The sequence below is a fragment of the Juglans regia genome, chromosome 8 (assembly GCF_001411555.2).
Source record: "Juglans regia cultivar Chandler chromosome 8, Walnut 2.0, whole genome shotgun sequence".
NCBI lineage: Eukaryota > Viridiplantae > Streptophyta > Magnoliopsida > Fagales > Juglandaceae > Juglans > Juglans regia.
In genome coordinates, this window is record NC_049908.1 from 1,738,544 (window position 1) to 1,751,589 (window position 13,046).

Sequence of the window (13,046 nt, forward strand, 5' to 3'; positions counted from 1 at the left end):
TTTATAGAAACCTGTTGTAATTGATGCTGTGAGTATTGTGATGTAATAAGGATTTAGTGGAGTTATGAATGGCAGCTGCAATAATGGAAATGAGAGACACAGGAAAGGTATTTGATGAAATGTTTCAAAGAGCTACAAGTTAAAATCACATTTAAACAAACTTCACTCATTGCCTCAATATTTGCTTGGACACGGGGGCTAGAACATAGGTAAGTTTTTTGTTTAAATAAAATCGATGTTACGTCTATCATTTGCAGAACAAGAATGGGTAGTAGTGGGTTGTGCCGCACAAGTCTGGAGCCTCTCTATTAGTGTGTACAGCGTGCGGCGGTGAGGTGGTTGCAAAAATTAGTCGGCGTCGAAGGGAAAATTGTGTTGGTCTTGAGTCGCTTTTCTCTTCATTGAGCGAAATAGATAATCACGAAAGGGAGGGAGAATTTTGTGTTTTAGATCCTGTGTGATGAGGTGCACATCTTTTTATGAGATTTTCTGACGTGTCAATTTTCTATTAAGTGCCGATAGATTTTGAATATAAGCATTGCCGGTCCAAAGATGAACTTTATTACTTTCAAATTTATGGGTTTGATGTTCTATAGTCGTCCTCGAGTCCTCGACCGATTTTATTCAATGGACTGATTGACATGCTAAAAGTCCCATCAAGTGAAATTACAATCGGTTGATAATCAACACAAGCAACATGGGGTTTCAAAGAAAAGCCTTTTTACTCCTAGTCTATATACCATATATTTGGTAAAGAAAAAAGTCGATCAGGAACAATCGTAGAATTTCAAATGGAATTTTTGGAGTTGAAATTGCAAGCAGAAGACGTCCTTTTTTTTATTAACAAAAAAATTTCAAGTTCAGTATCAGATTGGGGTTGATTAATTGGGATAAAGATTTTCTAAAGTAAAGGAAGTTTTATAATAATATTATTTATTGTCTATATAAATTTTTTCTCAATACTAAAGATTGGGAGTGTTGGACTTGAAACTTGGACTGGACTTCTAATTGGGCTTTCAATTTGGGCTGGACTTCCATTAAAGTTAACGGTTCCTATTTATTTTCAGAACACGAACATTTCCATCTCGGTTCAAAAACCCTACCAAAACCCTCTCACCCTTTTCGTCTTCGCACACATACCTGGCCGATTCCCCGGACATCTCTCTCTCTCTCTCTGTGACTGAAGGTGAAAGAAAATGCCGCTGGGGGAAAGGGCAGGGGATAAGAGCGAGTCTCGGTACTGTGGGGTGGAGACGGAGTTCCACGATGACATGCCTCAGCTTTTGGCTCACAATGTTTCTTCTGGCGGCTTCGATTTCGTCGTCTCTCCTCTGGTTAGTGATACTGTTGTTTCTCGAAATTATTGTTTTGCTTAATTCCTTTTCATTTTCCACACAACTAAAAGAAAACCTTGAAAAGCGTTGCTAATATCATTGTTCACTTCGATTTTTGCTTACGTGGAACAATTTGAAAATCGGGGATAAAATCATTGCTCACTTCAGTGTATGCTTATGCACTCTCACTCTACACGGAAATGGAGCTTATATATTATGAACGTATGCATAGTGATCAATTAGTATGTATATGTAGATTGTTTTATCGGGTCTTGTGTATTCGCATACGTGTCATGGTGGCCAATTAGCCACTCACATAGCAGTTCAATGGCTGTAAATATGTGTGAATGGTCAGTAAGCTCACCTAAACCAATGCTTTGTTGGTGGCCTTGATAGTGAACCTACTGGACCATAGAGTTTCACTATAGGGCTGTTAACTACATTCGCATGAATTTTTACTTCTCGGAGGCTTTGGGTAAGGAATAGTAAGTGGTGTGTGTGATGAGCGGTAAATCTTTCTTGGTTCATGTATAAACTGTTAAATTCGTAGCCCAGTCTAAACAGTTAGAAATATTTAACAATCAAGTTTATTATTTTGATCACACACGTGCACACTCTTTTCTTTAATCAAACTTTAAATTACTGTCAGATTTGATTCTGAATTGGCAATAAAGATGCATTTATATGACATCCTGGTGTAGATGGATCCTTCTTATCGGCCAAGCTTAATGGACAGAGATCATGGTGGATCTGGGGTTCTGCCATTTGCTGGGTCAGACTTGGTTTTGAGCCCTTCCCATTGGAGTAGTCACGTTGTGGGTATGAACTGTTTGAGATCACTTGCAAATTTACCGTCTCCCACAAGATCAGCTTAACATTTATCTTCTTTCTCCTCCTAAAGGAAAATGTTTGTTGTATTAATATTGTTTGAGTTGCCTGTTGATATTTTCTAACTAGATTGGGCCTATGTAGACTCTTTGGCCTGTTATTTTTCATTTTGGCTGATAGAAGGGAATGCATATGAATGAGTGGCTTGGGCTGTTCATCCCTAACTCTTTTAATTATTAAAGCCAACTTTAATGTGGCTTGAGCTTTCTTCACATCTTTAAAAAGATATTAAAGCCCACTCAGTAACAACTGAATAATTAGTGCAACATGGGCTAGGAGGAGGACACTAAGGATTTGAGTGGGGGAGATTGTAATGCCCTCACTAATCCCATATTGGTTGGGAGAAGCATGATAGAGGCGAATTGAGTGTGATAAAAGTGCAATAAGTCAAGTCTCACATTGGTTCTTTACTTGGTGGAACTAAGTTTTATAATGATTCCAATGGGCTCTGATTGTTTTTTAAGTCCTTTTAGAGTATAAGTTAAGATGTGGCTTGGTCTTTCCTTATGTCGTTTACAATTAATAGTTACCATCTTGTTGAGACCTTATTAAGAATGTTGTTGAATTAATGATTCAATTCAGCTGGTTGTCATCTAAGGAAGTGTTACTAGTTATCACATGCTTGATGATGTCTAGGCTAAGCTTTATATATGTGTGTGTGTGTGTATTTCTTCCATGAAATAGTTAAATAGCATTGGTGGAAGTTATAATAGAGATATTTAATTTCTTTCATTATGCTAATTTGTTAAGTCTTTTGTTGTATAGATTCGGCTTGTAAACCTTGGAAAGCTTGTAAAATTAAGCTTTTGCATTTATTCAGGAAAAATTAGTTCATGGATTGACTTGGACTCAGAGGATGAGATCCTTCGAATGGATTCTGAAATCACTTTGAAGCAAGAAATAGCTTGGGCTTCTCATCTCTCCCTCCAGGTTTACATCCTGTTGATCAGTTCTTTTTTCCTTTTTAGATTGCTACTTTCTCAGTTCTGGACGCACTTCAATGAGCATGATTGACTTGAGAATTATTCCTACCTTTTACAAAAGGTCTTGATCACTTAACTTTTTCTTTCCATAATATTTTCTAATTTCAGAAAGGGGCATCTAATTTTCTTAATTTCATTTATTACCACTCACCACAATTGAATAACATATTGAAGGTTTTTTTTCTTCCGGAATTGTTTCCTTGTGCTATGGGTGGAACTAAATGCATGCAGGAGATATGTGAACTCTGTATTTGGGTCCTAAATTTTCAGCTTTTTCAAACACTCTGTGAGCTAGAGGAAGTACATGTGTTTGCAAACTGATTGACACGGGACAAGAATTAATTATAGAGGCTGGTTGATGAGGGCCATAATTTCTTTACATCGTCTATGCCAAATATTTTATTGAAGCTTCGTATGAGGGTATCTAATGTAATCAAATGTGTTTGAGGCATGTGCATTAAACCCTACGGTGGTTGCAATATGTATGACGGTGTTTCATGCTTTGATGTGCGGTCTGTACAACACACACGCAACCACACTTAGTGATTGAAGGCTGACGTTTTCAATTTTTCACTCATCTGCTTCAGGCATGCCTTCTTCCTGCTCCAAAGGGGACATTGTGTGCCAATTATGCCAGGTGTGTGAATCAGATATTGCTGGGCCTGAACAGTATGCAGGTGCCACTCGCAATCCAAGTTTATAATTTTTTTTTTTTTAAAGTTTATTTCCTCATAATTTCTCTGTTCTTATTACTTCTTAAAGTTGTGGCTAAGGATTCCTCTGTTGAAAACTGATGATGACTCAATGGATGTCAACTCTACTAATTTGGTGAGTAGTCCCTTCCAATTGCACTAAAACATTTTCTTTTAGAAGATCTCTGTTTTACTGGTTGGTGAGCACGTGACCATATGACCTCAAAGCATGACTATGAAATTTTTGCCCTTGGTGTTCTCTTGGCATTGTTTGTATTTGAAAGTGAAGAGAGGTGCCTTTTGTGGAGAGCTTGCTTTGTGCTTATATTGGTTTGTTTGGACTGAGAACAGTAGCTAACTTTTTATTCTGTGCAATGAGCACTGCCTGAACTTGAAGCTTTTTTCCTTTTCAACCAATTTTTTTCTACCTCATCTATCTTGTTTTCTTTTCTTCCCTTAAATATTCTCTCTCTCATCAGAATTATGAAGCTATTGTTAGTACCTTTTTGGCGGTTTTAGTGACTATATCCATGCATGGTGAAAAAAGTTGAAAATAAATATGAATTTGTTGATTGCTACCTAACAATGCGCTTTTTGATGTGGAAACATTATAAGAACTGAAGATATTGGAAGTTTTCGAGGTGTGAATGTTAAAGATGTTGTCTATATTTTATTTACCTTTCTGTTTCTTCCACACAGGTTGATTCCTGGGAGTTATGGAATTCATTTCGCATGCTTTGTGAACATCACAGTCAATTATCAATTGCCCTTGATGTTTTGTGAGTTCAATAAATCCTATGATCTATAGTACTTCTATAAGACTAATTTTAAAGGTTATTGCACTGGATTTTCCACTTTTATCCTCATTTAATTGTATTTGCTGGTTCATTAGGAGTTCAATACCTTCGGCAAACTCCCTTGGACGCTGGTTCGGAGAGTCTGTTAGAGCAGCTATTATAGATACTGATGTATGTTGTTAACATTTATTATTGCGTCTTTAAATGATTAAGCATACTGCTTATTACTTCTCATATGTGACAGTGTCATTGCTTTTCCAGTCTTTTCTAACGAATTCACGCGGTTATCCATGTTTGTCAAAGCGCCACCAGAAGCTAATTATAGGGTTTTTCAACCATTCTATACAGGTATCTAGAACATAGTTCAAACTTCCTTGACTCTTAGGTTTCTGTGAAGTTTTTTTTAAATATTCTGTATACTGCTCATCCCTCCAGATTAAAGTGCTGTAAGCAACTTTTGTATTAAAAAAACTGCTATAAGTGGTTTATTTTTCATGTCTCATTCCATGGTATTTACTAATATAAATTTTCGCTTTAGGTGATGACCGATCATATTTCAACATGCCATATTTGCATCTTTTCTGGAATATACTGGCATTAATTGGGATTTTTTGGCATCATGGTTCTAGATGCAGAAGGTGTTGGTGTTACATGCACCATAATTGTTGCATGGGAACAATCATCATTTGGATGGCACTCTTGTTATTTGAAATTCAGTGATTGCCTCGAAGTACTTTAAATCCTTTTTGGTCTATATTTCAATTTAGACTAATAGTCAGATTCAGCAGTCTGTCAGTAGATCAAACAAGTACTTGTCATCATTAAATATTACTGATCTTTGTTCTTGAAAACATCTTTTCTCAGATAGTTGTATCTGGAAAACCAGTACACAGTCTTCCAAAGGGGAGTAGAGATTTAGCTGCTAATCATAACGATAATAATTTTGATGGTGAGTTCCAACCTCTGGTCAATAAGGGTGTACTTGGGCTATGCCTATTTCTATCAATAAAATGCGTAGTGCTCTATTCTGTTGGCAATTGTTTTAGTATTTATTTCTTGGAAATAGAACAATGGTATTTTCTTTGCTTTCTTTTTAAAATGACAATGAATGACTGCCTTTTCTTTTGATAAGTATGGCAATGGTTGACTACTATTGATATAAGTAATACTTCATTTTTTTTGTCATGCATTCTTTAGTTTCTATCCAAATTTTTATATCTGGCTACGCCTTTTACATTTTCTAATATTAAAATTTCTTATTACTTATAAAAAAGGTTTCTATGTATGATTTTCCATAGCTCATATCTATTTTAAGGGTTCCAAATTTTTTTGCCATTCAGTTGTACAGGGACATCCTCTGAGGCCATATTTGGACTACATTGGTTACCTTTATCAAAGAATGGATCCACTTCCTGAGCAAGAAAGATTTGAGGTAGTGTGCTCTTCTCTCTCTCTCTCTCTCTCTCTCTCTCTTACATAAGTGATAGTAAATCTTTTCCCCTGTTGTTTTTATTTTGACATCTTAATCTGTACCCCAGCTTGGTTACAGGGATTTTTTACAGTCGCCCTTGCAAGTAAGTTTTCTCTGCCTAGCTATTTTATAGTATTACCTTTTCTGTAGTATTGTCTATCACAAATTTTTCCTTGTGGGAATGGTTAATCCTACACTGCCATTCATGTGTGGTAATTTTTCACTCATTCTTAGTGGTAATTACAAGCTGGGTGTTGTATACAGCCTCTCATGGATAACCTTGAGGCTCAAACCTATGAGACATTTGAGAAAGATGCAGTGAAATACATTCAGGTATGACTGTATTTTGTTGATAGGCAATTGTTTTGTCTCATATGTATGCTGATTGTCATTTTTGTGGTTTTGATTGCAACAAAACACGAAAATGACAAAAGTGATGTATTTTTTTTAACTGATACCTCATGCTCCTACTATTTGTAGTACGAAAGGGCAATTTGTAAAGCTTTGCAAGATAGAGTTCCTGAAGAAAAGTCGTCGATGATAAGCACTGTAAGCAACAGTTTATTTTCATGATTACTTGGTATTTTATTGAATGCAATGCAATTGGGATGTGTGATTCGATTCATTACATCGTTGAACTTCTATATCTGCCCAGGTATTGATGGTCGTAGGAGCAGGGCGTGGACCTCTTGTTAGGGCATCACTGCAGGTAATTCGTTCATATACCTTCTGCTTATTCAATTATGACTATTTTATTTGTCTTTAGACTGCATATCTTGCCATCCTTCTGCTTATTCAATTGTGGCTATGTTATTTATCTTTAGACTGCATTCTGCATGGTGAGATTTTTTGTCAACTTATATCTATGTTCCTCCTGTTCATACATAGGCTGCTGAAGAAACTGGGCGCAAGCTTAAAATTTACGCTGTGGAGAAAAATCCAAATGCAGTTGTTACACTACATGTGAGTTACACATGTTTTGCATTGCAAGCTGTGGTACCTTGCCACTACTTAGATTGCATGCTGGGAAGACGTGAACAATTATCATAATGGTTTATAACTGCTGTAGTCCCTTTTAAGTTAGACCAATGCTTTACCGATAAAAAAAAAAGTTAGACCAATGCTTTAACTTTTTAATAAGTGTAACAATTTAATTTTCGTATTCAAATTCTTGGTTATTGGTTAAGTAGGATATTGCAGTTTTCTTTTTCGAGGTGGAAGTAAGTCAAGTAACGATTGACCAAATCAATTACTGGTATTGTGGCCTTCAATTGAATTCCATAGAAAAAAATGCCAATAAGATGCCTTGCTAGTGATAAAGATTTTAATTAACCTTCTGGAATGAGTCACCTTTGCCAATAAGAAAACCTAGATTTTTCTATAGATTCGCACTATATACTTTTCTGGTATGTTTTTACATGTGTATTGAAGTGGGACGAAGTAGCCTTTAGTTCTTATCAAAAGACAATGTAGCCTTTAGTAGAGAGAGTGTGAAACATTGTTTACTGTTCCAGGGAAATTATTTATAGGAATAGCAACATATCTATGAAAGGAGCATCATTCATTTAGTAGGCTTATAGAGAACTAACAGGTTTCATAGTAACATTGCTAGGAAGTATGAGAAACTGCATCAGATAATTTGGCGCAGAATGAATTGGTGAAAAGTGATGGCAATGCAAGTTGAGATGGTTTTGTCATTTAAATTAGGCCAGACTAATTAATGGAGATAACTGTTGGCTGGATAGGTCAATAGATGATGGATCCTGTATATATTTTGGTTGAATGGAGCATTATGTATGCCTAGTGTATCTTACGTTTATGTGGCACCTGTTTTACTAGCATTATAACATTTTTTGGAGCAGAGTTTAGTCAAACTGGAGGGCTGGGAGAACATTGTTACCATCGTTTCGAGCGACATGCGTTGCTGGGATGCTCCTGAGAAAGCTGACATTTTGGTATGGGCACATTACCATGAATTGATTTTTATTTCTTTTTATGCCTTGGTGCTTATTTTCTTTGCCTTCTGTCGGTTCTTAGGTTAGTGAACTGCTAGGTTCTTTTGGTGACAATGAGCTTTCTCCTGAATGCCTTGATGGAGCCCAGAGGTTTTTGAAAGATGACGGGATTTCAATACCGTCTTCGTAAGTATATTCTGCTTAACTCTCAAATATTTATAATTGTAAAGGAAATATAGGATTGTTATACTCATATCAAAAATAAAAAATATAGGATTGTTAGAGCACTCCCAATAGATCCTTCATATTATCCTTTAAAATACATTACCCAAACTCACTTTTTCTATTTTACATACTGACTTTTACAATATACCATACATCAGCTTATCTATTTTTTCTTCATATTATTTAAATATTATACTTTTTAATTTTTTTTATTCATTTCTAATATTTTCTCTAACTACCAATGATATCCTCATATATTTTGATATTTACAATATCTCTCCATATACAATGTCATATAATTACGTTCTATTTTAAATTAATCCAAATTTATAAGCTAAACCAAAATATAAATTAATTCAAAAAATAAAAAATAATTATATATGTCTCTCTACAAAACTCTCTAAAGAACAGAGAACGTAAAGTAATTGAAGGGAAATATTGGACTTGCAGTAATGGAAGGGAAATAAGACTGCCCAGGGAAAGAAAAATGAAAATCTGGAAAAAAATACTGGGCTTGCAGTAATTGAAGGGAAATAATACTGCCCAAGGAAAGAAAAATGAAAATCTGAAAAAAATATTATGAGGAAGGGAAGTGCAAGAAATAAACAGATGGGGTGTGAAAAGGGGTTGAAATGAAATAAACTAAATCACGGTAGGAAAGGTGAAAGTAGATAAATGAGAGAGATATAATAAAAATTGATTTACAAGTGTGAACAGTTACCGCTAGATGTACCGGTAACATTGTAGCCAATTGTAAATTGTAGATGAAATAAAGCATCCGTTGGACGCTACTTTTACACAATTTTCTTCAAATTATACAGAGAAGGGTTTTACAAAAAACCCGTTGGGAGTGCTCTTACATCTTATCAATTGATCGGACTGCAGAAAATGTGGATGGGAAATGTGCTTGCTTTGCTTTACGGCTGGCCTGAATATAATGATAGATTAATGGCAACAATTTGATGACTTGCGGGTGATCTCCTGTGCCCATGGATGCTTACATAAACGATAAAAAATATTATTAAGCTAGCTGGCATAATATATAAAAGTCTTCTTTCTCTCTGTTTCGTATTGGCAGTTTTTCCACTCTATGGTTAGGGTCAGTGCTCAACTGGCATGAGTTTCATTCAGTTCATGAGAATCTCAATGTGAACCGTGACATAACTATCCATGTACAGATCAGATAAAAGAGGCATTTGTGGATGAACACTTGTGGATGTATTGGTTTGTGACCCAAGCCTCTTATTTGAATTTAGCTGATGGACCGATCACATAGTGTCTATCAAGTTGAGTTCAATGAGCTAAGAACTCAAAATCTACATTAGTGAATCGGCAATAGTTGAAAATGATATTGCTCTTGGTGTGTACATTGTACTGCCAATAAAGATCTGCACTGTAAACCCTAACTGAGTAGTAGCCACTCATAATTTGTCCAGTGGATAGTGGTTATACAAGTTGTGCCATACAGTTGGCGAGACATTTTTCTTGATGCACCATATATTTTTGTATCATATGCTTCTATGAAATTATAATAGGCCACTTTCAGGTACACAAGTTTCATTCAACCAGTGACAGCTTCAAAGCTGTATAATGATGTATGACCCTCGTCTTTGCACTCTAAAATTTCCACTTTCCCAATTCAGGTATTTCATTTGAACTTTTGTGGTTATTTTGCAGGTTAAGTCACATAAAGATCTTGTGCACTTTGAAACTGCTTATGTTGTCAAACTGCACAATGTAGCAAGGCTTGCTGCTTCTCAACCTGTGAGTTTTAATTTCAGATGACATAATAAAACCTACTTTCCAACAGAAGGAAAAGTAAATCCCATACTTACCCTATTGTGCAAACATTATTTGGCCTACGATTGTCTGATAATATTAGTTGGGGTTCGCTCGGAATAGGGTAACCTGCCTTTTATACTAATTTGATTGATATTTTCTTTTAACTTTTTCAAATAACTGACATTTTATGTGCCAATCTTTTCTTCTCCCTACTTGGTATTATTTGGTTTCAGCAACTTCTTTCCACTTGCATAGGTCTTTACATTCACTCACCCAAATCGGTCAACTAAGCAGAGCAATCAGCGTTACAAGAAGCTTCAGTTTGAGATACCCAGCGATACTGGATCTGCCATGTTGCATGGTAAATGATGGCCGGATTTTTTTTTTTTTTTTTTTATTTTTTTTTATTTTTTTTTTCTGTTTTGTATTTGAAGATAAATTGTCCACATAAGTCATGTTGCCCGTGAACTTGTCTTTGGGGGTCCTTTTACTCCCTAGAATATGAGGCTGGTACTCATACTAGGATCTTGAACCACAGCTTGGGAAATTTTCAAAATAATAACATAGGGTAAGAATCATGTTGAATAAAAATCCAGGTGATCCTTAACCACACCACCATTTTTTACCATCTGAGCCTGGGGACCTGTGGGTATTGCACATTTAATCTACCACTTATTATTCCTTTCATGTATATTATTTTTTAAGTCATAGTACCCCAAGAACCCATGGAAGATTTCAGATTGACCTCTTTCATGCACCTTATCACAGGATTTGCTGGCTACTTTGATGCAACCTTATACAAAGACGTACATCTTGGCATTGAACCATCAACAGCAACACCAAATATGTTCAGCTGGTATGTCTCTTGCTTCTCTTTTATTTTATGCGTGACGTACTTTTTAATCTCAATTTTTCATTTAATGTAGTGCCTTGAAATTGATATCCCTTGATTTTTCAAGCAATGAAATACAATTCAGCCCCCTCCCCTAAAAAATAAATTGTTCTTCTGGCGTTTTCTTTCTGGGCTATACAATGTGCTGGGGAGCTCACTTATTAACGTGAGATTTTTTTTTTATAAGTACTTATTAACGTGAGATATTACAGTAGTTTACTTGACCAAAAGGGAAAATACTGCTCATGGTTTGTAGCATAGGCATTATATTAATCTGAAGAACCTGAGGTGACCTTTCTGAATGCATTCCTGTTGGTTGTCTGTCACCTTATGTTATTCAGGTTTTCTATATTTTTTCCACTAAGGACACCAGTAATTGTGCATCCTGGTTCAGCTCTCGAAGTACATTTTTGGCGATGTTGCGGCCCTACCAAGGTCTGAACTTGTGTATTACATAACTGTCTAGGATTGTTGATATTTTTTCTGGTCTTATTTATCAGTTGAACAATTTTGATAAAAAAAAAAGTTGCATGTCAGTGGAACCGTGAAAACTGAACCGGCAGCTTTCATTGTTATGCATAGTAATTTATTTTTTCCTAGTTAGGTACTTCTCATGTATACATCCCGTGTTCTTGGGCTATGTCTCCTTTTCTTAAGGTCCCGTTTGGATGGTAAAAATATTTTATCTCATCTCATCTCAACTCATTTCATCATTATAACTTTTTAAATTTTTACACAAAATATAATAAACAATTCAACTTTTTCAAATTTCAAAACAATGATAATATTAAAAAATAATATTTTAACAATATTTTATTCAACTTTCATCTAAAATCATCTCATCTCATCTCATCATCCAAACAGGGCCTAAAACTTTTTGATTGCCTCTAAAAAAAAGTTATTTTTTTATTTTTTATGATAGCTGGTCTCAAACTGTTGCCCAAGTACAGTCAACGTTTCAGCAGAAAAGAATGTATACAATAGCTAATGAGGGAACTCACATTGTTTTTTGTGGAATGAGACAGGTTTGGTATGAATGGTGTGTTACCTCTCCTTGCCGATCTCCAATTCACAACAGCAATGGACGCTCACACTGGGTCGGCCTCTAGGGTTTCTTGATGTTGTGCAATAGTTAAGCCGTTTTGAGGTTTCATGTCGGGGGATCTCTGTATAATCATATATGTGAAAAACATGCTTTGCCAACTGGTTTGTGGAACTACATCCAGATCCAGATGCTTTTGTTGTAACATAACACTGGAGATCTCCCCCGTTAGATTTCATAAATTTCAGTCAATATCAATGTCCAATAAACATGGCCAATGGAGATTAGATTGATGAATATTTTTAACTCCTATCACACTATGATTTCTCTACGGATGATGCTTGTTCCTGCTATCGCATAAGGATCAACGTATATTGTAAGAAGGGCTTTTCTGTACAAATTACAATTAAATAGGACTTAGGTTTGAAGAACATGTTTATGCGAATTCCTTGGCTTTTTTCTCTGAACTGATACAATTTTTATGGAGTCTCTGTCTACAGTATCTTGCCCACAACGTACGTTACAGAGGGAACAACAACTAGAAAGCACATAAATGGCTGTTTATACTGTTATTGATTCAGACAACTCTGATACATTTACTGTACCTTCGTTTACTTTCGTACAAAAAGACGTTTAAAAAAATTAAAAAAAAAGATGTGTAACACTATTTATAAAAAAAATTAGATAAATACAAACTCGCATTATAAAAAAAATAAATGCAAACTCATCTTTAAAAATTAGCTTATAAGAGAATGATGAGGAGAGACTTATAAACAATCAATCAATTTTATATTTAATCAATATGGAATTGTAATACACTATTTAAAAAAAATAGATAAATACAAACTCACCCTTAAAATTTAACTTACAAATAAGGGTGTTTAGAGGCTTATAAATTATCAATTAATCACATATTTAGTCAATATAAAATTATAACACACTATTTTTAAAAAAATAGATAAATACAAACTCACGAAAAAAAAAA

The 13,046-nt window shown here is 35.2% G+C and overlaps 1 protein-coding gene across 2 annotated transcripts; it reads left to right on the forward strand.

Moving 5' to 3' along the window:
• Positions 1-1,094: 1,094 nt before the first annotated feature.
• Positions 1,095-12,392, forward strand: LOC108985498 (protein arginine N-methyltransferase 1.5-like). 2 transcript variants are annotated; one of them, XM_018957815.2, is made up of 23 exons: positions 1,095-1,334; positions 2,036-2,153; positions 3,043-3,152; positions 3,793-3,882; positions 3,968-4,033; positions 4,597-4,676; positions 4,790-4,865; positions 4,956-5,042; positions 5,559-5,643; positions 6,035-6,126; positions 6,233-6,268; positions 6,430-6,498; positions 6,646-6,714; positions 6,821-6,874; positions 7,054-7,128; positions 8,028-8,120; positions 8,203-8,306; positions 9,892-9,940; positions 10,023-10,109; positions 10,383-10,488; positions 10,896-10,983; positions 11,361-11,454; positions 12,045-12,392. In XM_018957815.2, the coding sequence occupies exons 1-23, from the start codon at positions 1,197-1,199 to the stop codon at positions 12,126-12,128; spliced, it is 1,950 nt and encodes a 649-aa protein (XP_018813360.1). In that variant the 5' UTR covers positions 1,095-1,196; the 3' UTR covers positions 12,129-12,392. The 2 variants fall into 2 exon arrangements, 1 of the variants encoding a protein (XP_018813360.1); XR_001995202.2 differs by lacking the exons at positions 10,383-10,488; positions 10,896-10,983; positions 11,361-11,454; positions 12,045-12,392 and adding an exon at positions 9,167-9,318 and having other exon boundaries at positions 10,023-10,082.
• Positions 12,393-13,046: the final 654 nt, after the last annotated feature.